The 25,877-nt window shown below is 65.0% G+C and overlaps 5 protein-coding genes across 6 annotated transcripts; 2 read left to right on the top strand and 3 right to left on the bottom strand.

Annotated features, from left to right (window-relative positions):
- Positions 1–306: 306 nt before the first annotated feature.
- CHLRE_02g084150v5 (uncharacterized protein) lies at positions 307–14,650 on the top strand. The gene is made up of 12 exons (XM_043059297.1): positions 307–3,935; positions 4,180–4,565; positions 4,731–5,200; positions 5,551–5,673; positions 5,943–6,119; positions 6,416–6,681; positions 7,037–7,144; positions 7,434–10,869; positions 11,355–11,531; positions 11,729–11,856; positions 12,052–12,139; positions 12,506–14,650. The coding sequence occupies exons 1-12, from the start codon at positions 1,012–1,014 to the stop codon at positions 14,141–14,143; spliced, it is 9,921 nt and encodes a 3,306-aa protein (XP_042926931.1). The 5' UTR covers positions 307–1,011; the 3' UTR covers positions 14,144–14,650.
- A 166-nt stretch (positions 14,651–14,816) lies between these two features.
- Positions 14,817–15,358, top strand: CHLRE_02g084176v5 (uncharacterized protein). Its single transcript, XM_043059298.1, has one exon. It carries the CDS (start codon positions 14,879–14,881, stop codon positions 15,041–15,043), a length of 165 nt encoding a protein of 54 aa, XP_042926932.1. The 5' UTR covers positions 14,817–14,878; the 3' UTR covers positions 15,044–15,358.
- Positions 15,359–15,401: 43 nt separating this feature from the next.
- Positions 15,402–17,406, bottom strand: CHLRE_02g084200v5 (uncharacterized protein). Its single transcript, XM_043059299.1, has 4 exons — positions 16,944–17,406; positions 16,644–16,799; positions 16,243–16,379; positions 15,402–15,992 (listed from the first exon to the last, which is right to left on the bottom strand). Exons 1-4 carry the CDS (start codon positions 17,299–17,301, stop codon positions 15,885–15,887), a joined length of 759 nt encoding a protein of 252 aa, XP_042926933.1. The 5' UTR covers positions 17,302–17,406; the 3' UTR covers positions 15,402–15,884.
- Positions 17,407–17,875: 469 nt separating this feature from the next.
- Positions 17,876–21,696, bottom strand: CHLRE_02g084250v5 (uncharacterized protein). 2 transcript variants are annotated; one of them, XM_043059300.1, is made up of 5 exons: positions 21,351–21,696; positions 21,012–21,171; positions 20,565–20,881; positions 19,868–20,228; positions 17,876–19,744 (listed from the first exon to the last, which is right to left on the bottom strand). In XM_043059300.1, the coding sequence occupies exons 2-5, from the start codon at positions 21,108–21,110 to the stop codon at positions 18,755–18,757; spliced, it is 1,767 nt and encodes a 588-aa protein (XP_042926935.1). In that variant the 5' UTR covers positions 21,111–21,171; positions 21,351–21,696; the 3' UTR covers positions 17,876–18,754. The 2 variants fall into 2 exon arrangements, with proteins under 2 accessions (XP_042926935.1, XP_042926934.1); XM_043059301.1 differs by having other exon boundaries at positions 21,351–21,580.
- Positions 21,697–21,834: 138 nt separating this feature from the next.
- Positions 21,835–25,372, bottom strand: CHLRE_02g084300v5 (uncharacterized protein). Its single transcript, XM_001701862.2, has 7 exons — positions 24,855–25,372; positions 24,508–24,663; positions 24,185–24,285; positions 23,457–23,590; positions 23,161–23,222; positions 22,674–22,773; positions 21,835–22,473 (listed from the first exon to the last, which is right to left on the bottom strand). The coding sequence occupies exons 1-7, from the start codon at positions 25,068–25,070 to the stop codon at positions 22,367–22,369; spliced, it is 876 nt and encodes a 291-aa protein (XP_001701914.1). The 5' UTR covers positions 25,071–25,372; the 3' UTR covers positions 21,835–22,366.
- Positions 25,373–25,877: the final 505 nt, after the last annotated feature.

The raw sequence follows: 25,877 nt of genomic DNA on the forward strand, positions 1-25,877 counted from the left end.
CCGTACGAATTGCAAGCCTCTCCAACGGGGGCTGGGGTTAGGAAACAAAGTGCCAGACCCCATGCCCCGAAATCCCCCGGGCCCCCCCTTGCTTGAGGGGACAAACTCTTGTTGTTTAGGGGGTTAAAGCCCCTCCATCCAATACCAAAGTAATGCCAATCGACTCCTTTTGACGAGCGCGATCACGCTGTGCCAACGGCGGTCCCCTGGGCGGTCCTGTTCTGCGACTTCAGTCACAGGAGAGGCCCTGGCGCCTTGTGTTGACAGGCCGCGGTGGGCCCCTGGGCGTAAGTCGCTTGGCCCTTACCAGAAAACACGCATTATCGTCCTGATGCGATATCTTCATTATTGTACACTGCGGCATGAACGTGTCGATGTGGCTGCGGGTACGTGATGAGTGAGGCAACTCTTTCATTTCAAGGAACTCCTTGTTTTGAAGTATATTGAATTAGCAGTATACAAGCCGCACTTTTGTATACACGTTATCACAGGACAATGCGTGCACGCAAACACAGTAAAAACGCAAAATGAGGGAAGCGGCAAGCCGCTGTGAGTATGTGGCGGCTGTAACGGCAGCATAATATGCCGCAGCTTCCTGGAATGGCGCTGGCGGCCTTGCTTCTGGCGCTTGGCGTGGCGCATTCGGCCAGTTTGACGCTGCTGGAGCCAGGCATCCTTGACTTGCAATGCAATGGTGGCTTCATACATTGCCCTGTCGATTGCGGTGGCGCAATGAAGGCCTGTGTGGTTCAAAGCCATACAGCAACTTCGAGCTGGACATTCCCTCTGCAGCCTGGGGAAAGCTGCCAGTCGCTGACAAGCTATCAACATAAGGCATGTGTGATAACATCAGGGAGTCAAGAACAAAGGCTTGTGTGCCTCCACAGCAACAATGGAGTCGCGGTATGGGAGACAACCTTGCCGACGGCGCAGCGCTGGCGCTTGGCTGTGGGCGCTCAGGACGGCTATGACACCGCAGCCCTCGCAGTCTGGCAGGAGTCGACGGGGTCCATGGTCGGGTATGGCGACGCGGGCCAGCGGCTGTGGGAGGTGCACAGCCTGACCCCCTCGCTGACGGCGGCCGTGGCCATGGTGCCTCAGCTCGCACCCTCGGGCCCTTCGGCACTCATGATGGCAGCTGACGTGGAGGGGCTCCTGAAGCTGCGTGCCTTCACTGATGGTGGTCAACGGCTTGAGCAGGAGCCGGGCTGGGAGGCAGACCTAGCAGCCGTGATTGGCGGCGGCCGTGTCCTGGCCTTCGGCTCGCCGCTAGCGCCCGCGCTCCTAGAAGGCGAGGCGCCGGCGGCGCTAGTGCCGCTGCTCTGGAGACAGCAGCCGGCGGCTGTAGATAGCTCCACAGTGGGCGTAATGGCGGGCTTGGTGCGGCTGACGCTAGAGCCACAGCAGCAGCACCAGCAGTCGGACCTGCTGGAGATGCGGGCAGCAGGCGGGCTGCGGCTGCACCTGGTGCTCGCCTCGTCCTGGCACGTGGGCTGGATCCCAGTAGATTCAGGATCCGCAGATGCAGCAGCTGCCGCTGCCGCGCCAAAGTGCGCGCTGTTGCCGCAGCAGGAGGACGCGGCCGGAGCCAAGGGCGCGCCGGCGGCGGCAGCCTGCGTGCTTGCCGTCAGTGGTGGTGTCCGCGGCAGCCAGCCCACCGCTGTGGGAGGTGGCGGCGGCGGCCTGATGGTGGTGGCGGACCTAGCAGGCGGCAGTGTGCTCCTGGAGAGGCGCTACCCCGCCCTCCCAGGTGACGTCATTGTCTATAAAGCCGGCGGCTCGGAGTGGGTGTTTGAGGCGCCCGCGGACGGCGATAGCGCGGCCGCGGGCATACCGGAGGTCCCGCAGCCGGCGCTGCTGCCTCTAGGGGTGGAAGCGATAGCGGCGGCTGCCGGCGGCTGCAGCTGCGGCCAGGCCGTGGCGGCCGTGACCGAGCTGGTCGCGTTGGCCCCGACTGGGCCCCTGCTGCGGCGGGTTCGCCTGTGCCGCCGCGCGACCGGCGGCAGCGGAGACGCTGAGGCTGCTGGGGCTGCTGGGGCTGCCGAGGCTGCTGTCGTGATGGCGGAGCAGGTGGCGGTGGCGGGGGGCGAGGTCGATGTGGCGGATGCGGATTTGCTGGTCGCGGCGGCTGCGTCGCCGAGCGCCATGGCGGCGGCGGAGGCCAGCAGCATTGCGGGCGCCGGTGCCGCTTCTCTGGAGGCCGCTTGGGACCAGGACCAGGACCGGGACTTGCAACAGCCCGAGCTGGAGGTGGTGCTGGGAGTGGCAGCAGCTGATGCCAGCCGTGTCAGCCGGTCCCTGTTGCAGACAGACCCGCCCAGCCCGCCCTCGCCGCTGCCGCCCAGCCCAGCGCCGCCCAGCCCGGCGCCTGACCTGCCGCCCTCCCCCCCGGCGCCACCTCCAACCCCTCCCTCGCCCCCAGCTCCTCCCCCCCGGCCCCCGCGACCGCCCGCGCCGCCTCCTCGCCCACCGGCCCCTCCCTCGCCCCCACCCCGGCCGCCACCGCCTCCCGCCCCTCCCTCTCCACCTTGGCCCTCCCCGCCCTCGCCGCCGCCCGCACCGCCGCCCTCGCCCTACGGCTGCCCTGTCATGATGCCGGGGCGTGCGCCCTCCAGCCGCACCGCCGCCTTCTACAATGCCTCCAAGCTTCTAAACGCGGAGGCCGACTCACAGCAGCTCGCCTTCCTCGAAGCTGTCCCGAAGATCGTGCCTGCGCCCATCACCGTGACGCTGCGCTGCAACATCAGCAACTCGGCGCCCATCAACCTGACCGCGATGGCCTGCGAGCCACAGGGCCGCAAGCGCGTGGGCGGCCTGCTCCCAGGCGACCTGCGGCCCTACGCCGTGAACGGCACCGAGCTGCTGTGCGCCGCGGCCGTGCCCGGCGCCACTGTGTCGCGTGTGGTGCGCACGCCCTACCGCGTGAACGTCACAGACGCCAACGGCACCGTCACCACCGTCACCATGTTCAACGAGACCGTGGTGACCACGCTCGCGCCCTCATCCGCCGCCTCCTCCTCCTCCGCGCCGCCCTCCTCCTCCTCCTCCTCCTCCTCCTCCTCCTCCTCCTCCTCCTCCTCCTCCTCCTCCTCCTCCTCCTCCTCCTCCTCCTCCTCCGCGCCGCCCGCCGCCTCCACCGGGGCTGCGGCCCTGCCCGAGGGCTCGCCCATCCTCCTGTCCTGCAACGCCACCATGGACAGCAACGGCACCATTGCCATGGTATCCCAGGGCGCCGAGCCCCTGGTGACGTTCGACACGAGCTCGCTGGCTCGCTGTCGGCCTGTGGAGCTGGCGCCTTCGCGCCCGCTCGCCGCCACCTCCTTCCGCTGCGCCGCCACCACCACGCCCTCGCCCGTGGACGTACCGGCCTCGCCCTCCGGCTTCGACACACACCTCAGCTGCGACCGCTTCCTCAGCGACGCAACCGTGGGCCGCGCCGGCGGCGCCTACGACCTACAACGCCGGCTCACCATCGCGCTGGGCGACCCGCAGCCGCTGCAGGCGCTGCGGCGCGTGCTGTGCCCCACGGAGCCGTGCGGCGCGCCAGCCTCCACCGCACTGGACGTGCTGTCGGGCTACAGCCGCCGCGCCGCCATTGACGTGGACCTGCGGGTCTACTCGCCGCCGCCGCCCGCGCCGCCCAACCGCCGCGTGTCGCCTCCGCCTCCGCCGCCGCCCGCGCCCAACTCCATTGACTGGGTGCTGCTGTTCAACCTCAACAACACCTACTGCCTGGACCTCACAGCGCACGCGGTGCCGCGCACCGCGTTCTATCCGCCCGGCGGCGCGGGCGTGCCGTCGCCGCCGCCGCCCGCGCCGATGGCGGCGCCGCCGCGGTCGCTGGGGGAGCTCTTTGGGTCGGCGTTCGGCGGCTTCAGTGTGATGCCGGCGGCCGTGGCAGCGGTGTGCACGCCGTACGGCTACGATGCGTACAGGTGCGGTGGGCCGGGGCTGGGCGGGGGCGGGGCTGGGAGGGAGTGCAAGATTGGGTATCATCGTATTGAGTATGCGCTGGTGTGGAGCCCAAGGATGGGTGGGCTCTGGATGGCATGTTACGCGCCGATAAGCAAGCTAGCGCCGGTGCCTTCCTCTCACCCGCTTTTGTCGCGTCCTTGTAGTGCGCCCCCTGAACCCTCCTGCTATAACCCATGAACACACGCCTTGTATTATCAAACGCAGGATGTCGCACCTGTCCGCCAGCGGCGCCGGGCTGCGCGGCCGCCTTGGCGTGGACGTGCTGCAGGACCCACTGCTACTCGGGGACGGCATGCCCGTGTCAAACCTGGTCTCCCTCGACCTGTCCAACAACTCCATCTCCGGCTTCCTCCCCAACGGCTCCGTGCTGACGCCGTACCACGTGAACGGCACTGGCCCCGGGCCCTTCACCGGCATTGATTTCCCGTGCCTGTTTTGGAACCTGTCCCGCAACCAGCTGGCTGGCGGCCTGCCGCCGCGCTTCTATCTGCACTCGGCGCTTGTTGTGGATCTGAGCTACAACGGGCTGAGCGGGCCGCTGCCGGACAACTGGACGCTGCTGGAGACGGCGGTGGTGCTGGACCTGTCGGGTGAGGCTGGCAGTGCGGGGCAGGAGGCGGAGGCGGGAAGGGCGGAGGCGGGAGGGGGCGAGCGGGGTCAGGTGGGTGGGTGCAGAGAGGCCGGAAGTAAAGGGGAAGAGGAGGAGAAACACCGAGGTAGCTAGGACTGATGCGTTACGCTGCTCGTGCCCGCAGGCAACAACCTGAACGGCACGCTGCCTGCCAGCTGGGCCACAAACCTGGGCACTCCTTCCGGCCTCACCAACCGCCCCGACTACTACGGCCTCCGCCGCCGCCTGGGCGCCGGCAGTAGCAGCCGCGGCCGCAGCAGCAGCAGCAGCCGCGCCGACGACAACCGCTGGGAGCAGCTGCAGGAGCATGCCCACTGGCTGGGCCTGACTGCCGACGGCCTGGAGCGTCACGAGGACGGCAGTAGCAGCAGCCGCAGCCAAGGCAGTAGCAACAGCCGCCGGCTACAGCAGATCGGCACCTCGGACGGCAGCGCCTCGCCCCCGCCTCCCTCGCCTCCGCCTCCCGGCAAGCCGGCCCGGTACCGCGGCATGCACTCGCTGCTGCTGGGCGGCAATCAGCTGTCGGGCACGCTGCCGGAGGCCTGGCTGAACCTGGCGGTGGCGGAGCTGGACCTGTCCTACAACCAGCTCACGGTGAGAGGGCGAGTGAAAGATCGAGGGCGAGAGAAGATATATACAATATATATACGAAAGCCCAGGAGTTGCCAGGAGGGCTGTGTGTGTGTGTGTGTGTGTGTGTGTGTGTGTGTGTGTGTGTGTGTGTGTCTGTGTGTGTGTGTGTGCGTGTGTGTGTGTGTGTGTTTAAGGGGAAACAAGTAAGGTTTGACGTGACGGCTTCTGCTAGCGCGCGCCTTCAAACGGCACCATATGCCAACTGTGGAAATGCGGGCTCATGTCCTTCATCGTCCGGCAATACACCCAAACACGCCCACGATGCAACTCAGAACTAATGCCCTTGCTGCCACCGACCCACACACGCACAGGGCAAGGTGCCCACCGACTGGAGTGGCGTGGGCAGCATGGTGCGGCTGGACCTGCGGGAGAATGCCGGCCTGTACGGCACCATCCGGGGCATCTCCTGGCCCGACCTGCTGCGGGTGGCCAAGGTGTGCGGGTGTGACCGGGTGTGGGCGGGCTGCGCGCGGCACCTGCCATCAATATGGGTGTTTGCCGGACTGGGTGCGTGTGTTGGGCGGTCCAACGAAACCAAGACTTTCGGGGGATGGGCCTTGTGGGAGGATCTTTCCTTGCCCTTCTCCTGCACCTTGCCTCGCTGGCAACTGGTACGGCAAGCTGTTTCCACCCGCTGCGCTCTCTCACGTCACAACCAACCTCCTCCTCCTCCCCCTGCCCCATCCTCCTCCTCCTCCTCCAGACTGCCGGCACGCAGGTGGTGCTGGAGCCGGAGCAGGTGGTGCTGGCGGGCTTCCCGCGCGCCGCGCTGTGGGCCACGCTCATGGCGGCGGTGCTGGACGGCCGCCTCAGCCTGGTCAACGTGCGGCGGCCGGAGGTGACGCAGGAGGACCTGCCGGAGATATGCGACATCTTCAGGGTGAGAGCGTGGGGTGAGGGGGCCGGCTCTGGATTGAGTTGTGTGGGGTTGGGTTGGGTTCGGTTGGGTTTGGTTTGGTTGGGTTGAGTTGGGTTGGGTTGGGTTGGGTTGAGCCGAGGGGGGTATCAGTACAGAGCAGCTCAAGTTCAGGAGGAGGAGGCGGTTGCGTGCACACGGGCGGGGGTCAGTGCGGACACCGCCAGCCCTTTCGCACCTCCCAAGCTCCTCACCTCTAGACCTACATTTACCATGCTATTCTGTTCATCTCATCTCCCGCAACACTCTGCCATGCGCAGTCCTACCGCGCCTACCAGCAGCAGGGCGAGGCGGCGCCCGCGCGCGACCTGCACGGCGCCATCGACTCGCTGTCGCTGGGGCGCGGGCTGTGGACCCGCTCCGCCAACACCTCGGACCCCCACTTCCCGCCGCCCGGCACGCCCTCCGCGCCCGTGGCCCCGCTGTACGGCCTCATGGCGGAGTTCGCGGCCTGGGTGGCGGGGCCGGCGCCCGTGCCTGGGGAGCTGGAGTGGCTGCCGCGGCCGGAGGAGTGGTGCTACGACAGGTGGGCGCAGGGGGGTATTGGGAAGGTTGTAAGCACCAGCCCAAAATAAGGGGGGGAGGTTGTAATCACCAGCCCAAAATAAGGGGGGGAGGTTTTAAGCACCAGCCCAGTTAGACTAAGCTCAATTAGCGGAACACAAGCAGAGGCGACGGTTGGGGTAGCCGTCCATGGAGAACGGAGGGGAGCAAGGGGAAGGGAGAGGGAGAGGGAGAGGGAAGGCATACCGCAGGGGCGAGGTGAGAGGGGCCAGGGCGAACGCGCGGAAAGGCGCTAGCACTACCGTCACTTACGCGCACACGCTCACACACCCTCACGCGTACGGTACACGCTCACACACACGTGTGTATTTGAACAGGAACGTGGCTGTGCTGCTGCGGCCGGTGCTGGGTCTGTGGCTGCCGGTCATGGTGGTGGTGGTGGCGATGCTGGCGCCCGTGCCGCTCTACTACTACTGGCAGAGGAGGTGGGCGCGCACTGGCGCTAGCGTCAGGGAAGGGGCCGGTGGGCGGGGTTTGGGAAAAGGGGGAAGCCGAAAAGCCAAGGCTATGGAAAGGAATGTCAAGCGGCTGGGTGATACGGTGGCTCGTGGATGTGCCCCCGTCGCACTCACACCCCGTCCTTTGTGTCCACCATGCCACTCAATGCTACCTGCATACCTTCTCCTCCTCGCTCTATTGCATTGGATTTGCTTTCGTTTGGGCTGGTATCTACAAGCCACTCCTTCCCTTGTGCTTCTTCCAAAACACGCACAGAGACAAGGAGTTTGAGGAGCACGGGTATGACATGGACCTGGATGACGACGACGGCGACCACCACGAGGGCGGCGAGGGCCCCGCCGCCTCCGGCCCCTCCTTCGCAGCGCGCCTGCTGGAGCGGCTGCAATCCGTGGCTCGCAAGGACCCCAGCCGCCGCGGCATATTGGCGGGCCGCGACAAGGATGAGGGCGGCGCAGACACGGGCGCGGAGCAGGCGGAGAAGGGCGGGGAGAAGTCGGTGCGCGCGGGCGGCCTGGGCGTGGGAAAGAGCATGAAGAAGCGCGGCGGCGGCGTGCGTTTCGCTGGCGGCGGCGACGATGCGGAAGAGGGTGCGGGGGGTAGCGAGCGGCCGTCTGCACAGCCGGCGGCGGCTGACGGCGGCGAGACGGCCGCTGCAAGTACGGCGGCGCCGACGGCGGAGCCGTCCAAGGCGGGCGCCGACGGCTGGGCGGTTGGCCTGTCGCGCAAGAGCATGACGGCTGGCGCCTCGGCGGGGGGCGCGGCAGGCGCCGGCGGCACGCTGCCGCCGCTGCAGCCGTTGACGACGCTGCCGGCGCCGTCGCCGGAGCAAATGTTGCCGGGGCGGTCGCGCGCGTCGCTGACGGCTGATGGGGTGTTGGGCTGGGGCCGCGGCAGCGCCTTCGCAAGCCGCGCCGCTAGTGTGGCGGCCGATTCAGGGCCGGGGACGCCCAAGGCCGGCTTGTCGAGCCACGGCCCTAGTGCCTTTTTCAGCCCCACTCCTGTGGCCGGCACGGGTGCTGGTGCAGGGCCAGTGGCCGAGGCGGCGGAGGACGACGCGGCGGCGGCGGCTCGCGCGTCTGTCACCGGCGGGGCTCCTGCTGGTGGCGGCGGTGGCGGCGGCGGGCGCGGCGGCCTGAGGGCTCTGCTCGCGCGCACAGGCGGCAGCCGCAGTGGAGCCCGGCCGGCTGGCGCGCCGGCGACGCCGCCGGCCGAGGCCGCGGCCGCGGCGGTGGTGCAGCCGCCGCCGCCGGCCGCCACGCCGTCCGGCAGCGGCGGGCGCAGCAGCCTGATGGCGCCGATGCCTGCGGCGGCGCCCGGCGTCCGTCCGGACGTCACCACGCCTATTGCCTCTCTCAAGACGGGCGGCCTTGATCACGACGACGTGACGCCGCCCACCGCCGCCACCGGCCGCACCGCCTCCGTCATCCACACGGGGCCGCGGCTGCCGGTGCCCGAGCTCGGCAGCGAGCCGTCCTCGCCCACCCTGGACCAGTCATACGGCAAGGGCAGCGGCACCGCCTCCGCCGCCATGCCAACGTCGCCGTCCAAAAAGTACGGGCTGCATGCGCTGAAGGGCGGGCCCAGCGGCAAGTCCGTCGCCGCACAAAGCGGCGCCACCAGCCGCGCAGACAGCCTCGCCGGCGGCGCCTCCACCAGCTCCGTGCCGAGCGCGGCAGCCGCCGCCGCCGCCGCCGCCGCCGTCGGCGGCGGCCGGCGGGCGCTGCTCGCCTCCAGCACCAACGGCAGCAGCAACAGCGCCGCCGGGCCGGCGGCGGGCGGCGGCAGCAGCTTGGGCCGGCCGCCCAGCCAGTCGCAGGTGCTGCCTATGCCCGTGCCTGCGCCCGGCGGCACGGGGCCGGCCATGCTACGCCCCATGAGCCGTGACCTGGGCCTAGTGGCCTCGCTGCAGGGCAGCTCCTTCTCTGGCGCCGGCTCCTTCACCACCGGCGGCCGCCAGATGACGCCGCCGGGCCGCCGCGGCCGCCGCATGTCGCAGCAGTTCCAGCACAACGAGCTGGCGGGCGAGGGCTCCGCCGGCAGCGGCCTGAGCAGCACGGCGGCGGCGGCGGTGGCGCGCTCGCGGCCTTCCTTCACCGGGCAGCCCGCCGGCCCGCTGGCGGGGCTGCTGGGCGGCGCCAGCGGCGCAGCACGCCACATGTCCAACATGGGTGGGCTGCCGCCCGAGCTGCAGCCCACGCCCGGGCACAACGGCATCCAGCCGCACCTGCGAGCCACCACGCCGTCGCCGGAGCCGCCGGCGGTGGCGGAGCCGCCGGCGCCTTCGGCGCCGTCGTTCGCGGGCAGCGGCGGCTCCGGTGCACTACCACCGCACCGCAGGATGAGTGACGCTGAGATGATGGAGGGCAAGGACGGGCCGAAGCCAGTACCGGGCATCCACAGCGGCCGCAGCAGGCCCAAGAAGGGCCTGTCGAACGCCGCCGCCGCCAAGGAGGCCGCCGCCGCCGCCGTGGCGGCGGAGGCGGCGGAGGCGGGCGACGACGTCGTGCCGTCGGCGGCGGGCATGCCCGCCGTCAGCGCGGCTGACGTGGCCGCCGCCGCCATGGCGGACCGACCGTCGGGCGGCTCCCTGGCGGCGGGCCGGCCGGGCAGCGGCGGCGGCCGCGGCAGCCTGGCGGCGGGCCGCCGCAGCGACAGCGCCGCGTCTGCATCTGGCGAGGAACTGCACCTGCCGCCGCCGCCGCCGCCGCCGCCCCACCCGCCGCCGGTGTCCATCAACCCGGCCTTGGGCCGGGTGATGTCAGTGGGCAAGGACCACGCGCCGCCGTCGCCTGAGGCCTCGGGCAAGCTCGCGCACAAGCCGCCCAAGGCGCCGCGCGGCGCCGGGGCCCATGCGGCGCCGGAGGCGCCCGCATCTACCCCGACGGCTGCGGACGCGGCGGTCGCGGCGGCAGCCACCATCACCGCTTCCGGCGCAGCCGCGGCGGCGGAGCCGACGCCGACGACACCCAAGGCACCGGTGGCGCCGTCGGCGCCGGTGCCGGCGGCGGTGGCCGCAGCCGCAGCCGCGAACGCCGCGGCAGCAGCCGCCGCCGGCGCCAGCGCACGCTCCTCGGAGAGCGGCGGCTTCGGCCGCGGCTCCGACGCCGGCACCCCCAAGAGCGACGACGAGCGGTTCCGCGCCGCCAGCCTGGCTCGCCGCTCCCAATCTGTCCGCTCCACTCGCTCCACACGCGACGGGGGGGCGCTGGTGCCCGGCTCCGCACTGTCCGTCAGCCACAGGGGCGCCTGGGACCGCAGCCGCCGCGGCAGCGGCGACAGCAGCGGCGACGGCGCCGCCACCGCGCCGCCGGAGCCGCAGCTGATCACGGTGGGGCCGCCGCCGGCGCCAGCGCCCAAGGCCAACAAGGAGAAGGTGCAGCGGCACCCGTTGGAACACGTGTGCTTCTACTACTGGTTGGCCTGGGACTTCCTGTCCCCGCGCATCGGCGCGCTCATCTACCTCTTCTCCATTGGCTCAGATGCCTACTTCATTGGCGCCTACGTCAGCCCCAACTTCAACGCGGCGCCGCCGGTGGTGGTGGGCCTGGTGCTGGTGATCTTCTTCAGCCTGAGCTGGGTCCTTCGGCTGCACGTGGCGTGGGGATTCAGCACCAAGGTCTCCTGGATTGCGGGGCTGCTGACCTTCCCGCTGGGAGTGCCGTACGAGCTGGGCTGGGACGTCGCCACCGTGGTGCGTGGCGTGGCGTGAGGGGCGTGGCGCGAGTGCGGGCGGGGGGGGGGGGAAGCGTGGCAGGAGTGGGGGCGGGTGTGTGGGTGGGGTGTGGATGGAGTGTGGGGTTGCACTTATGCTTACACCTTGGTGACAGCATGCTGCCGTGCTCCCTGTGCATGGGTACAGTCCTCCTGCAGAACCCCTCCCGCTGCCCCCACCAACCCCATTCCAGCACCGCCATCCTCTAACTCCTCATGCCTGGAACCCTGCCCACACACGCCCGTGTACTTGGTGTTCCCTATTCTCATCCCTAGCTGCGACCCCCCCCCCCCCACACACACACACACAATCACACACACACACACACACACACACACACACACACACACACACACACACACACCTTCCGCGGCCGTAATTCTGCATCGCATACACTGTCCTACGCGTAATGTTTTCCTTGTGCTCTTTAACACACCTCTTCTGCCTCCCCTCCTTCCCTACAGATCTGCGCCTTCATCATCGGCTCGCCCGAGCTGTTCAACAAGTCCATCCGCGGCTTCGCGCTACTGTGCTGCGGCGGCCGCCCCGGCTGCTTCAGCCTGGCGCCAAACCTGCGCGTGTTCCGCATGAAGCTGCTGCTGGAGCCCTTCGCCAACGCGCTGCTGCAAGGCATTGTGCAGGTGCGGCGCAGCTAGGTGGAGAGGGCTGGATGGCCAAAGCGTGGGGGCTGGGGGTTTGGCCTAATCCTGCATCGTGTATTTGCGCAACTGGTCGCAGCCTGCCCCAACAGCACTGACCCAAGTTATCATAATGACACCTGCCACTGCCCCCATCGCCGCAACCTCCACCTCCATCTCCACCCCACCCCATCCCGCAGTCCACCTTCTACATGGTGTCGTACCGCTCCGGCTTCGTCATCCCGCCGCACGTGTACCTCATCTCGGCAGTGGCCTCCGCCACAAGCCTGATCAAGGCCGCGGCGGCGCTGCACCACTACGCCTACAGGTGTGCCGGCCGCGTGCCCCTGCCGAGCTGTCGCATTCAATAAGCAGCCGCTGCAACTGCAGCAAGCTTGATGCTACTTGCCACCCTTCTCCACTCTAGACCCCCCATGCTAGCGCCTAGGTGCCAATCTGACGTGCCTCCTCATTCGCCTCTTCCCCTCTTTGCTCCTGCTCTCTTTCTCTCCCCCGCTTACAGCGGCGTGCCGCTGGTGGACGTGCTGCGGCAGCGCGGCGAGCACTTCAACGCCGAGCTGCTGCGGCTGGACGCACTGGAGGACGTGCAGGTGCGCGGGCGGTGGGAGGGGGCGGGTGGGGGTTACATTCATGATTAGTTCAGGAAGTGGTAGACGGTAGACCATGGGGGGGGGGTGCGTCACAATGTCATACAGGTGTGCTAGCGCGTGAATGCCATCTCGGTTTCCGCGATTGACCGGGTGTGCCCGTAGATAGCGGGCTAGGGGAGCAGCCTGGATCCTACGCCTCCCTTCCTCTAAGCACCGCAGCCTGCAACCTCGCCTCTCCTTCTTACATGCCCCCTGCGGCTCTCCCAAACTCCCCCTACACACACACACGCAGACGCACACACACACACACACACACACACACATACACACACACCCACTCCCTTCCCCCCCTCCCACCCCACACAGGATATGGAGGCTCTCAAGAAGCAGGACGCCGTGTCGCTGGTGCACCGGGTCATGGGCCTGCGCGCCGCATCCATCGCCACACGCGTTCGCATCGCGCCCGAGGACGGCATCAGCCGCCGCGGCACCTCCGTCATGCCCTCCGCCGCCACCTCCGCCGCCGCCAGCCCCGCCGCCTCGCGCCCCGTGTCACGGCCCGCGTCGCGGCCGGCCTCAGCCAAGGGCGCGGCACCCGCGGGCGCGGAGAAGAAGGCCGGCGACGAGGCCGCGGGTGCGGGTGCTGGCGGCAGCGGCGAGATTGAGGTGGACGGGCGCAGCAAGTCCGCAGCGGTGCTGTTCTCGGCCATGTTTGCCCGCAAGGCCAGCCGAACCAACCTGCAGGCCAGCGCCGGAGGCGAGGCGGGTAGCGAGGCCGGCGCAGCTGGCGCAGCTGGCGCAGCTGGCGCAGCCGGAGGCGAGGCGGGCGCCAGCGCCGCAGCCAGCCGCGTCGGCAGCGCCCGCCGCATCGCGGGCAATGCGCTGGCGGCGGCGGCGGCGGCGCTGCTGGGCGGCGCGCAGGAGGGCGCGGAGGCGGTCAGTCGCGCCGCGAGCCGCGCCAACAGCGCCCGCAGCGTGGGCCGCGCCAAGAGCGCCAGCGGCCTGCCGGGCGGCCGCCTGCGCTTCGCGCTGTCCGCCAAGGAGGCGGCGGAGAAGGCGGCGGCGAACAAGGAGCTAGCGGCGGCGGGCAAGGAGGCGGCGGCGATGCAGGCCATGGACCCTATGGCGCCGCGACGGGAGGGGCCCAAGGGCCGGTATGGCGACATGGTGCCCAAGCCCTCCGCGCCCAACGCCTTCTTCGGCTCCTCAGATGACCGCCCCGAATACCACCAGACCGTCAACCCGCTCACGCTGCTCAACGCGGCGGGCGCCAAATCCTTCGCCAACCGGTGGAAGGGCAAGGCCGCCGACGCGCGCTCCGCAGCCGACGCCGCCGCCACCGCGGCGACGCTGGCGGCAACCGGCGGCGCGTTCACGACCCTTGGTGGCGCCGCCGCGACTCAGTCGTCAGGCCTAGAGGCGCTGCTGCGGCCGCTGTCCACGCGGCCTGGCGGCGCCGCCTCACTGGCGCCCATGTCACCTGCCGGCTACGGAGCAATGGGGGCGTACGGTACGGCGGGCATGCCGGCGGCGGCGGCGGCGTACGTGGCGGCGCCGTACTCGCCGGCAGCGGCGCAGTACACCCCAGCGCAGTACGCTCAATACGCTCAGCAGTACGCTGCTGCGCAACAGCAGCAGCAGCAGTACACGCCGGAGCAGTACGCCCAATACGCGCAACAGTACGCGGCCATGTACGGCACCGCGGGCGCTGGCTCCTTTGCTCATGGCTCCGCCAGCATGGGGGCGTCAGCAGGCGCCGTCGCCGCCAGCCCTACTGCAGCCGCCGCCCCTGCGGCGCAGTACGATCAGGCGGCGTACGCGCAGCAGTACGCTGCGTATTATGCGGCACTACAGCAGCAACAACTGCAACAGTACGGCGGAGTAGGTACGGCAATGAGTCCTGGCATGACGCCCACAGGGGCGGGCGCAATCGCGGGCTTGGGCAGCATGTCGCCGGCAGCCAATGCGCCGGCGGCCGGCGCTGGGCCCTCGGGCACACAGTGAGCCGTATGCTTGGATAGGCAGTGAACCGCAAGCGGCGCACACGCACGCTCAGCTAGTCAGAGGGGCTGATGATGGGTACGAGGTGCAGAAGACAAAAAGGCAGTGGACTCGAAGGAGTGGTGAGCAAGGCTGCGGCGAGTACCGTACTGGCCGTGCCTATGCCCACACGAAAGAGTTGCCAAGGACTGGGGTGGGAGATGCCTGACTTTCCAAAACAAATTTGCAGCAATGTGAATGTGGTGCTTATTGATATCTCTTGGTACACGTGCGCACATTTAATGTCGATACGTCGTCTGGTTGCGTTATCACGTGTGGGTGATACCGTACTACGATAGCTCCAGCCATGGAGCCAGGCGTGCTTGGAGTGCGCTCTTGGCGGCTGCAATGGCTGCAGTGACTGGCCGCGCTTAGCATATGTGCAAGCTTTACATGATACACGGAGGCGCGGGCGGGGGCGCAGGCAGCGGCGGACCAGGCAGCCGCCGCGACATGTAAGGACGATGGTTACGAAATGCAGAGATATGGTGCACCACCTGCATCTCACGGTAGGCTAAATGCATATGAAGGCCGAGTCGGGCTGCTGTGCGGCAGCCGGTTGATGACGGGTGTGGGGAACTGCAATGCGGTCCGCACCCGTCACTGTCCCGCTATCCAAAGCAACGCGCGGCCACTCGGCAATCGCAGCAGCAGTGAACACGCCAATCTGGCGGATACTGATTACAATCAATTACAAACATGTCTCTGCGCACTTGCAGCCACCAGCTGGCTGCCCTAGACGCGAAGGCGGTGAAGGCGTGGCTTCAGGACGCCAGCTGGAAGGGCAAGAAGCGCACCGCCGCCACCAAGGCCAAGATGTCGGCGGCTATGAAGGGCAACACCAACAGGATGAAGAAACGTTAAACCAAGTTGCTGCTGTGCTGAACAAAGTATTGAACGAAGACTGTACCTTACCGGGCGTTAGGCTGGGCGGCGCAATGAAGGACTGGTACATGTGCAGCACGCTGAAGGCGGTGCTTTGATGGGACTTCTGAATCGAATGGCTTACTGGTGGTCTAACTTCATATCATTAGTCTTACTATATTTATCCGGTGACCAAGACCCGTGGACCAGCGCTAGCAGCGGGTTAGCTAGCCTGAGCATGAGAAGACACCGTGGGAAGACACCTGCAAGTGATCAAAGTGAGCTATGGCTGGGTGTGCGTTAAATGCATATGAAGGCCGAGTCGGGCTGCTGTGCGGCAGCCGGTTGATGACGGGTGTGGGGAACTGGTGGTTGCATGGTCGCGTGTTAGTCAGACGTATGGGTACATGCATCTCATGGATGTAACATTGTGTTCCTCGCCTCGTCACTGTTGCCGCTCATGGCCACCTTAAGGTTCACATTTGCCACCACAAATACAACCAGCACACGAAAAACGCTGCAACTGTAAATAGACAACATGGAAGAGCAGCTAGCCTCCGGCATTAGCAAAAGAACGCCAGGCTCCTGTCCTCTAATGTAGCATGCATGCTACATTTCAAGCCACATTTCGTACACCACACAAGGATGTGCAAATCACCCTGTCCTTAACCGGAATCACTAACCAACAGACGTACAGCTCCGAGGGGGCGTCAGTGGCCCTCGTCGTACCCTCACGTGGCGCCCTGCTGCCAGCCACACGCCTCAGCAGCCCCCCTCCGCTACCCCAGCTGAGCAGCCCGCCCTTTCCTCCCTGCCTTGGGGCTGGTGGTTTATAACTCCCCTACCAGCGCATGTTGCCGTACAGCCCGTCACCATACCCACGGCCCTGCATGCTCATCACCATTCCATACGCAAACGAATCATCGTCGTCCGTCTCGCCGGACTGCACCTGCGGGTGCGCACGCATGTGTATTGTACAATTTGGCAAGGGCAGAGGGCTTTTGTTTGGCACGAAAAAGCCACTGCAAGGATCCACCCGCACCCAGGGCCCCACAGCACGGCATCACTTGGCAGACCCTTCCAAAAGCATACCCGTACACCGTGCACCTGAAGCCCTGCCCGCAACTCCGCAAAATCCGACACGGTACGTCCCCCAACCCCACAGCTTCCCAGCAGCTCCCCTGTCCCCATGGCCGCACCTGCAGCGTCTTGCCGCGCTTCTTGATCAGCCGCTGTACCGCATCATAGCCCACCCCCTGGTCAGTGATGTACAGGCGCCGCAGGTTGGGGAGCGCCCCCTGGATCAACGGGTCCAGCGCCTTGCCCTTGAGTGCGCCTGGGCGGGACAAGTAAGGCAGGGGCGGTTGCGGAAGATGGGAGACGCGTCGGAGCACGGGGCTGACGGGGCACAGGGGTAACGGCTGCACTAAGCATGTGGGCCTGCGTGCACGCGCACACGTGCTGGGGGTGCTGACGCGGAAAACAAGCAGCAAACCCGGGGCCGGTGATACCGTAGTAGAATGTGCGTGCAACCAGAAGTCAGGGTCGACCGGCATAGATCACGCATGCTGTGTCGCTCGCCCGTGACCAGGTCGTGCACCTGTGCTCTTGTCGTGCCCGGTCACGTGCAGCTCTCGGAGCTTGGGCAGGCCGCTGCAGATGGCAGCGAAGGCCTTGTTGCTGATCCCAGTGCAGGACGCCAGCTGCAGCACGTCTAGATTCTTGCAGCGGCGCACGATGATGTCGACTGCGGCGTCTGTCAATTGCAGGTAGGGCGGGTGGGTGCGTGGGCAAGGACAAGAGTTGGGCACACAGCTGGCACGGTTGTCTGAGAGGTACGCAAAGGATATGGTAACACCATCCGCATCCCCTGTACGCGAAGAAACGCACAATTGCGCACCTGTGAGGTACACACCGTCACCGGTGTCAGAGGAGCCCAGGCGCAGCTCCGTGAGCTGAGGCCCTGCCGCCAGCGCAAGCTGCTCCAAGTGGCCGTCCCGGATGCCGAAATCCCGCCCGAAAGTTACTGCCGTGACACATCCAGCCTTCTCCTCCTTCAGCATCGCCTCCAGGTTGGCAGGCTTATCCAGCTGCCTGAATTTGTGCGGGAGCCTTGGTGCAGGTGCAGTCGGGGGAGCAGCCTCGTCACCGGGATGTGCAGGGCCGCCAGCCGTCGCCTTCTCCTCCTGCTCGACAGCCTGGTCAAGTTTCCGCTTGCCCCGTTTGCTTCTTGCGGGAGCAGCTGTAGTTGAAGACATTGTTTCGACGCCGCTGGAAATGGCAATTGTTTTAGCTACTCGTGACCGTTGCACGTTTATTACAGAGTTAAAGGCGTCTAAACTTGATAAAATGTTTCACTGACACTACCAGAACTAATTCAAAGGGCGAGTGGTTTTAGCTGGATCCTGCCCACCCCTTTTCCGGAATGTTCGGCGCAGACTGATCCCCTGACGCCAAGGCGTGTTCGTGATGGAACATGGCAGGGGGCAGGAAAGCGTAGTCCCGATGTGTGTGGCTCCCACCCGTGCCCACATAAATGCGTAGCAAGAAGGGACAAGGCATTGGTGCGTCGTTCGCGCGCTGTTACTGTACCGACGGTAGCTGGCAGGTTGTGACGCCAAGGCGTGTGACTCAGCGGCAGGCAAACTATGCGTTCGGACCGGCTAGTAGCGCCGCTCATGCACGTTGTCCGCGGTAGGCAAGTGGTGCTGGCGGGGAGCGCTGGTGTAGCCCAGATGTGCTGAGTAGCCTGCCACTCTGACGCTGCTGTTCTTTCAACCTCCGTCGCACCCGCCCTGCTCCTGGCACATGTTTGTGTCGTGGAATCTGCATGCACAGTGTAGATTACAGCACCCTTGCCAGCGGAAGCGGCCTGATCCCAGATTCCAGACCACCATCGGGTGTATGCAAACATAAATTGCGTGAACAGCATGATTCCATGCTTCTCATTGATGGGAAGAACGAAATCATGTCATAGGGAAGTGCACTCACGAACACATGCAGCAGCAGACGGTCAAACAAAAGTTGCAGCACACCGATCATGCATGGTCATGCGAAGCCTGTCATGTCAGCCTGCGGCATGCACCCGCAGTCCTCCCTGCGTCGCGTCGTTGAAGTGAAGGCAAACAGTCTGGGTCCTGGCCTGGAGACTCGTCATGTCCTACCGCAGGTAAACTCACGGTACACGTCGTTATCACTCCACACTCATAGTGCTTGCTGCTGCGGTATTGCAACCTCGCGCACACGAACTCGAAAGAATGGAATTGCGCATACCATGTATGGTCCAAGGTTTGACCCATATCTGTATTAGCAGATCGACTGCCGTTCTGACATGCCCACCGCCATTCAACGGCTGCCCAAGTTGCGTTTCAGTCTTGGCATGCCAAGACATGCCACTCATCACACACATTTACCCCAGCAGGATGTGGATCACGTGGAAGAGAATGCGTGCGTGTCCGCGCCCGACGCTAAATTGCCACGACAGCACTCTTACTATCCGCTCCGTTCTTCACTGTCGACACGGGACTGCCGACCGGAATCACGTAGCCCGCCGTCACCCCATCCAGGCCACATTTGCATAAGTCCTCTCCACACCCTCAAACTGTGTACATGCGCACTGCATCCCACTATTAATATAGGCATTTTGCATACAGGTACAGTTTCTGCAGTTCACAGTCCAGCGCAGGCAGTAACCCAGGAACTGGCAGTCGCTCATGAGGCCCCGCCCAGCGCTGCAGTTGCACAGCCTGCAGCCTCAGGCTCTGGCGTGTTGCCTGCTCCTACCCCAGCGGTGCTGCCTTCCTCACCGCCGGCGCATCCGGACTCGCACGGGCTTGCCGCCACCACAACGACATCGTCCGTATCCCCCGCCGCTGGCGACGAATTGCCAGCGGCTGCCTCTGCAACAGCAGGGCTTGGTTCACCCACATCGCCTGGAAGCGCGAGCGCAGGCACCTGCTGCTGCTGCTGCTGCGCGCCAGCTGGCTCACGGCCCTGCTCCTCAGCTGGCGTCTCGTGGCAAACCAGGTCATCATCTGCCGCCGTGCCGCTGTACCTCCCACCACACGGTGTCTGCAAATGCTGCTGCTCTTGCTGCCGCCGCAGCTGCCACTGCTCAAACTCCTCGGGCGCCAGCTCGTCATCTGGCGAGTGGCGCAGCGGCTCCAGCGCGGCTGCAGCGGCAGCCGCGGCGCTGGCAGCCTCACAGTCGCCAGCCGCAGCGGCCGGCGCCTCGCCCGCCGCCTCTTCCACTGGCGTCGCAGCCACGGCACCGCCTGAGGAACCGGGGCCGCTGGTGCCCTCCCGCTCCGCCTCCGCGGCAGCTGCCTCCGCCGCACCCGCCTCCTGCGCTTGCACCATGTAAGCCTCCAGGTCCACCACGCAGCAGGTGATGTTGTCGGTGCTGCCGCGTGCCAGCGCTCGCTCCACCAGGCAGCGGCAGATGGCCGGCAGGCTCCAGCCGGCGCCAGCCAGCTGCTGCACATACTGCGCCGCCTCCGCCACCGGCCATTTCTCTGTGAGCCCGTCTGAGCCCATGACCAGGAACTTGCCGTCTGACACGTCCAGCGAGCACACGTACGGCTCGCAGGAAATTGCTGGGTACACGAAGTCGCCAAATGCGCGCGACATGTTCAGCCAGCGTGTGCCGTCAGGGGTGCCCATGTAGGCGGGGCCTGTTGGCGACCGGTAGATGGGAACACCCTGCACGGATACAAGCCGCGAGCTCGCGTCAGTGATGCTTGGTTATTTTCGTGGGTTTTATGCGTCGGGTGTCCAGCAATACGGTATATGGTGTCCTGCTACCCGTTGTGGCAGTCGGCTCACCTGCGCTGCTATCCGCGCTGCCTCCTCGCCCTCAATCTTGTGCTCCTGGATAACCGAGTAAACCTCGCCACTCTTCTTCACCACAAACGCGGGCGAGTCACCCACGTTCGCTGCGATCAAACGGTTGTGTTTCAGAATGATTGTGGTTGCCGTGGAGCCCTGGATGGATCCCGTGGCCCGGAAAGCTGCATTGGTGGCGCTGTATGCGGTCGTAAGAGCGTCGTGAACGTCACAGCCCGGCTGCAGGTGCTCCTGGATTGTGCTGAGCAGGTGGCGCTGCAGGAAGGTAGACGCGTCGATGCCACCGTGCCCGTCGTAGATGCCCAGGTATGCGACGCCGTCCGCGGTCATGGCAGCAGACCTGTCACAGGTTGGGGCAAGGGGAAAAGTGCCGGCACTCATGTCGGGACCATGCGCATGCGCTACGTAGGCGTCTGGCGCTTGGGCCCAAGTCAGTCGTGGGTCAGGCCCACGTCAACAACGCGTCCTCCTGCCACAGCGCGTTGGGCACTGCTTCGACCTGGGGCAATGCCATTACCGCTGCTTTGTTGGCAAGTGATATCCCTTCTTGTGCAGGCCTGCGTCGCCCCTTTCCGACTGTCAACATACTTCCCAGTATGCGTGCGTGTCCCTCCACCTTCCCGCCCCTTCGCTTGCCGCATAGGAGCCTGCCACCTTCGTCCTGACGCGCTCCCACCTGTCCTCCATGTAGCTGCGAAAGCAGGCGTTTGGCTCCTCGTGCACTGCCACAAAAGCGCTGGTGGATGCCAAGCACGGCGACGTGGCACGCCGCGTTATGGGCGAAAGCAGGACCCCCTTGCTGAGAGCGCACGCGGAGACCACCGCTAGCTCGCAAGGGTGCCCTGCTGGCCCGAAGCCGTTGAGCCCCACTCCCTCATCCGCCTCCTCGTCACCGTCCGACTCCGAATCTGAGTTGGCTGTGGAGAAGAAGATGCTGCGACGATGTTCACGCCGCTGGCGCTTGCGCCCGTGCTGCTCCTCGAGCTGATCGTCCTGCGCAGACATCCACAACAAATTGCAGTTATTTAACAGAGTCCACTCGAAGCCGCCCTGCGCCTCGCAGCCCGCAAACTCCAGCTACGGACCCGTCGCGATGCCTGCACACGTCGATTGCCTTTCCCACCTGCTCGTGCTTGCGGTCGTCCGGACATGGCCCTGGCTCCTCGTCATACTGCATATCGCCTATGTGGTTGAAGTAGCTCTGAGGCCAAAGACCTAGCATTCCCGTGGTTGACCTGGACCGCGCTCACAACCACAGCGACGAAGCTGCGCTGCGAAGTCGCCTGTAAACACATATGCATTTTACATCAGTATAAGCTGGTGTCGGGCAGCTGGGCCTGCTGGACTGGGTCTGCTTGGCGCGGCCGCTTTGGAATACAAGCGGCCACGCGTCGGCCCATACATTTGCAAAGTTTACGAGGCACACTATTTAGTTGCAGGCTCGAAGAGCCCAGCCACCGACCTGCAGGGGTTGGCTCGCACTCGGCGGCCGCTACGCTGAGTGGCTCAGAGGCCGGAGACGGGTCTGCGGTACATACGTGTATGCGCTGTGTCGCAAGGTGCGGTGGGTGGTGACCGTCTAACGTCCGACGACTCGGCGTTTGCTATTTGAAATGCGCAGGAACACCAACTTTGAGGAGTAGCTTTAGGTATGTATATCAGTAGAAGAAGCATATGTGTATGCTCGTGTACGCTAAGACTGAGGCAGCAGGCGCGGGAGGAGCTGAAGGTGGCTTACTGAGCAGAGATGATCGGCGCGCGGAAGCTGCCCCGGGTGACCCGCTGCCACAGCGACAAAACAGCTGTGCTACGAATATGGTAGCCTGTTCCGGAGCTAGGTGTCCTGTCGGGACCCTTCAACCTTCTCCGCTATGGTCATCCCTGCACATCCATCTTGCAGCGTCCTCGGGACTGACCGCCGGCAGGACTGGACCCGGAAGGCGCCGCTATGGCTAGCATTCAAAGAGCGGTCACGCCGTTTGCCTTGGATGGGTCCCTGTGCAGCATAGAGTTTCAAGCTACTGCATGCGCGCTCTGCGGGCAACTGAAGCCGAGCAGCTTCTCAGTGCCCACCTACGAGCCCCCCCTGCCTACGAGCGTGCCAGCGCGTGTGCACCTGCTGAGGCCTATCATGGCCACAAGGCACAGATGGCGCTATTCATCATCTACATCGTGCAAATTTCGCTCCCGGAAAGTGGGGGAACAAGCCTGGACAAGCACGCCCCTGCTATAGGGGTGCCCAATGAGCCGTCAGTGAGCCACGGCAACACGTTGCTTCGAACCTCTCCCGCATGCGCCCTCCTAGCGACGGCCGTCTGCGCAAAACATCACACACGCGTCACCACGCCATGACCAATACGGTATCCACAAACCCACTTCCTCAAGAATGCTGCGTCCCCCATTTCGTCAGTCGTGGCCCCCGGCATCCCGGCTGCCCAGCATCATGGTGACCGGCTGCTGCCACACGCCCACAGCTGCTCATCGGCCCTTGGTTGCCACCAGCACGCCCATCAGGTCAAACCCGATGGGGTAATGACGCGCCGCAGCAAACCCTGCCTCGCGCGCTAGCCGCACCTGCTCGGGCCCTGCAGCCAACACGAAGCGTGGGCAGAGTTCAGCACCTGTCTGCAGCTACGTGATACTTGGAGCTCCTCAGCGGGAGCAACGAGGTGCGTCGAGCTTCTGCTCATCTGGGTTGCTTGCCATTCGCGTGCTGCAGTGCTTCCGAGGTCGCATGCGCTGGTGTAAGTACATCTCTGTTTGCAACATCAGCGCAGCCTCTCACCGGTGGGGAAGCGCTTGATGGAGGGCCGAAGGTACTCATACTCAGCCGCAAGGCCGTATCGCCGTGCTGCCGGCACCACCAACTGCTCCAGAAAGAAAGCCTGCGCTCAAACACACGCATTACGTGCATACTCATTTCCCTTCACACACAGCTTCACATGGGCGTGCCAGACCTTCGGGCAAGTATGGCAAAGTGCTTCGGCAGGCCCGGTCAGGCAAGTATCGCAAGGTACCTCCATGCGCCACACTGCATCACAAAATCGGTCTTAGTTTCCCCTGCCTTTGCTCATCAATACATGTACACGCATACACGCGCACGCATCCGTTTCCTTGAGCTGTACTGCACTTGCGCATGCAATCGGGACCATGGGCAGCTAGCCCGGCAACCGGTTTGTTTGGGGTCAAGGAAACAGCTGCTTCGCGCGCTGCATCCCCAGCAGCTCTGTGCTGAATGCATATGTGCAATACGAATGCGGTGCATGACACACCTGCATGGCGTCCGGGATGGGGTCCGTGCAGTTGTTGAAGTCCAGGATAGCAACCGCGCAGCCTGGTCAGCAACGGCCAAATCCTGTCAGTAAGAAGCGGCCGCCCACGCCAGCCTGGCGCCAGTCATACTACCCCCGGCCCATATCACTTGTGGCGCCGCCTTGGCTAGTAATCACCCCAAATTGACAGCTCACGAAGCAGCCAGCGGCCGGCCACAGTCCGCCCATACGTAACCTGGCCCCTGTCCACCGCTCCTACGGTGCTTGCGCCCTCCCTCTCCCGGTCCTGTGCTCACCAGGCCTGAGGACCCGATGCAGCTCCTTGAGCGCGGTGGGAATGCTGGCCACGTTGCGCAGGCCGTAGCCCATGGTGGCGGCGTCGAAGGAGGCCGACTCAAAGGGCAGGTCCATGGCGTCGCCCTGAACCCATCTGCGGCAGCGGGGGTTCGGAAGCTACTGATTTTACGGAGGCGGGGTGGGACTGGGCGGGCATGATGGCGCAGGTGGCTAACGTTGTGCAAGGGTGCAGCAGCTCCGAACGACTCCGACTGGGGGTTCGGGATGTCACGGGTGTAACGAAGGTTTACAATTTTACAGCTCTTGGGTTGCGATGAAACCGTGGGAGGCTGGAGGGCGTCAGTGTGACCTGGTGGGGACCGGTGGGGATCGGTGGGAATCGGTGGGCATTGGTGGGACCGTGGAAACCGAACGGGGGGGTCCGGCCCTGACACGCTTGGGGGGACCGGCCCTTAAAAGACCAAAGCCAGGTGATAGGGGATCGCAGGTAACCGTGAGGAACAAGGCACAATACGTACAGGATGCTTTCTGAGGCGTGATGTGCTTAGGAAAGAACTTGCGCAACCAGTCACCTGTCATAAAACCGAGCTCGACCTGGCCTCGCAGCGTCACGATGCCCATTTCCGTCACAGGAACCCGCATGTTCATGCCCCGGCACCCAGTTCAAAATCCTCCGTCTGGCCATGGCCCCTCTAGATATTCCTTATTATCTAGTCAGCAAACCCACGTGATGTTGGCGCGGCCTTGCGCCGTCCCCTCGCGCCTCTGCTCGTCCTGCCGCGCTGAGGCGTCCTCCAGCATCTCTGCCGCGAAGTCCAGACCCGTCACCTGCCCGAAGAGGCGAAGAGGTTTGCGGACGTTACGTACAAGTACCGCCAGCGTTTAGACACGAGGGGTATAACTGAGAAAAGCTAGATAAAGCCCTGGCGCAGTAACGCCCGGTTCACCGTTGGAGACAGGAACACATTGCATACCGCACATTGCAACCACGCGGTTTAAGCGACCAGCTTGCTAGAAGCGCAGTGAAACACCACACAATTGCCGACCCACCTCGCCCTTAGTGCCGACCGCCCTTGAGAGTAGAAATGCGATGTCGCCTGAACCGCAGCACACGTCCAGCGCCTTGCCTCCAGGCTTGGCGCCGCTCCACTTGACTGTCATCTGCTTCCACACCCAGTGCTGCCCGAAGCTCAGATTGTTGTTCAGCTGCGATGAGTCCAAGCAGGACAGACCAGTCAGCCTCAGGGGCACAACGCCCGGGAAAGCAGCTGCAAAGGACTAGGGGCCTGAGCTGTATTGCTGGCGCGGTGGTGGGGCCCGTGGGCATCCAACCCAGCTGACTCTCTCGGGTTACGAGTCTCAACTTCTTTCTGGTTCTTGCCGTAAAGCATGCGCACCTCATCGTACACGGGAGCAATGCGGTTGAAAATGCCCTGACGCGCCTCAGCCTCTTGGCCCGGGACGAAGGCACCTTGGGGGCCGGGGAGGGCCGCGTCGTCGGTTGCGACACGGACAACCCCAAGCCGGACAGAGCTGTGGACCCTGCGGAAGGGCGCCGCAGCACGGCCTCTACCAAGTGCTACTCCGCGCTGTGAAGACTCTAGGCACCTCATCGGAATGCTCGGCTGCCCAAGCGCGCCCTGTAATCAGAATCCGCGTTCAGTCGCTTGCAAGCGATAATTTAGTTCGCGTTTAGTCTGTCTATAGTATCATTACTTGACCAAGCGTTGAACAGCTACGCTCACGCAGGAGCAAGGGGAGAATGGCGCAAGGAAATGCTAATACGGTCGCGTATCACGGATCTTCATGTTGATTGTAATTAATAACGATTTACATAACAACGTAGTTGCGGTGGACTTGGCTAAGCCTCTGAATTTCAGGTCAATCTGGTCTGCCGTGTGTTTTGCGCCACGCCTCATTGCTGTCGAGAATCCAGCCGCGACGACGAGTTCAAGCCTTTCCGATCTCCGCACCTCCATGTTCTTGCTGTCTCACACTCAGATGGTCTCATGCATGCATGGTAGGGAAGATGTCCTGGACTTGGTGAAGCGGGAGGCAGGCAGGCCTGCCGGGGCCTGCCGGGGCCTGCGCAAGTCAGCAAGGGGTCAGCACCGCTACATGAAGTCAGCACCGCTAGGCAACCCCAACACTGTCCCATCGCACACCGCTAGGCAACCCCAGCTAGTGCTGCGCAAGCGCTGTTGCGCCATCCGCAAATCTGTGTATGCTTAAGATTTGGGACGGCCGCTCCTGCCGAAGCGCGTCGGCCCCCACATCTCACCTGCCAGCTGAAGGTATCGCAGGGCCCGGCCAGGGACCAGGACATCCCTGGCGGGAATTGCGCAGAAATACCAGCTTCGAGGGGCTTTACGCCTTTACGCCTTTACGTGTGATTCTCTGAGAAAGAAGGGTGTGTATGT

Source organism: Chlamydomonas reinhardtii, chromosome 2 (genome assembly GCF_000002595.2).
Source record: "Chlamydomonas reinhardtii strain CC-503 cw92 mt+ chromosome 2, whole genome shotgun sequence".
In the NCBI taxonomy this organism is placed as follows: Eukaryota; Viridiplantae; Chlorophyta; class Chlorophyceae; order Chlamydomonadales; family Chlamydomonadaceae; genus Chlamydomonas; species Chlamydomonas reinhardtii.

Bases quoted from the DNA above. Each gene is read 5' to 3' on its own strand.
- CHLRE_02g084150v5 (XM_043059297.1), top strand. From the start codon at position 1,012: ATGGTCGGGTATGGCGACGCGGGCCAGCGGCTGTGGGAGGTGCACAGC. The intron at 5,674-5,942 runs GTGTGCGGGTGT...CTCCTCCTCCAG, and splicing joins ACCTGCTGCGGGTGGCCAAG to ACTGCCGGCACGCAGGTGGT. The intron at 12,140-12,505 runs GTGCGCGGGCGG...CACCCCACACAG, and splicing joins ACGCACTGGAGGACGTGCAG to GATATGGAGGCTCTCAAGAA.
- CHLRE_02g084176v5 (XM_043059298.1), top strand. From the start codon at position 14,879: ATGTCTCTGCGCACTTGCAGCCACCAGCTGGCTGCCCTAGACGCGAAG.
- CHLRE_02g084200v5 (XM_043059299.1), bottom strand. From the start codon at position 17,301: ATGTCTTCAACTACAGCTGCTCCCGCAAGAAGCAAACGGGGCAAGCGG. The intron at 16,380-16,643 runs GTGCACGACCTG...TGTCCCGCCCAG, and splicing joins CGGGCACGACAAGAGCACAG to GCGCACTCAAGGGCAAGGCG. The intron at 15,993-16,242 runs GTGCGGCCATGG...GCGCACCCGCAG, and splicing joins AGCGCGGCAAGACGCTGCAG to GTGCAGTCCGGCGAGACGGA.
- CHLRE_02g084250v5 (XM_043059300.1), bottom strand. From the start codon at position 21,110: ATGCTAGGTCTTTGGCCTCAGAGCTACTTCAACCACATAGGCGATATG. The intron at 20,229-20,564 runs GTGGGAGCGCGT...AACCTGTGACAG, and splicing joins CGCAGCTACATGGAGGACAG to GTCTGCTGCCATGACCGCGG. The intron at 19,745-19,867 runs GTGAGCCGACTG...GTATCCGTGCAG, and splicing joins CAGCGCGGATAGCAGCGCAG to GGTGTTCCCATCTACCGGTC.
- CHLRE_02g084300v5 (XM_001701862.2), bottom strand. From the start codon at position 25,070: ATGAGGTGCCTAGAGTCTTCACAGCGCGGAGTAGCACTTGGTAGAGGC. The intron at 24,664-24,854 runs GTGCGCATGCTT...GACTCATCGCAG, and splicing joins TTGCTCCCGTGTACGATGAG to CTGAACAACAATCTGAGCTT. The intron at 24,286-24,507 runs GTGGGTCGGCAA...CTCTTCGGGCAG, and splicing joins CGGTCGGCACTAAGGGCGAG to GTGACGGGTCTGGACTTCGC.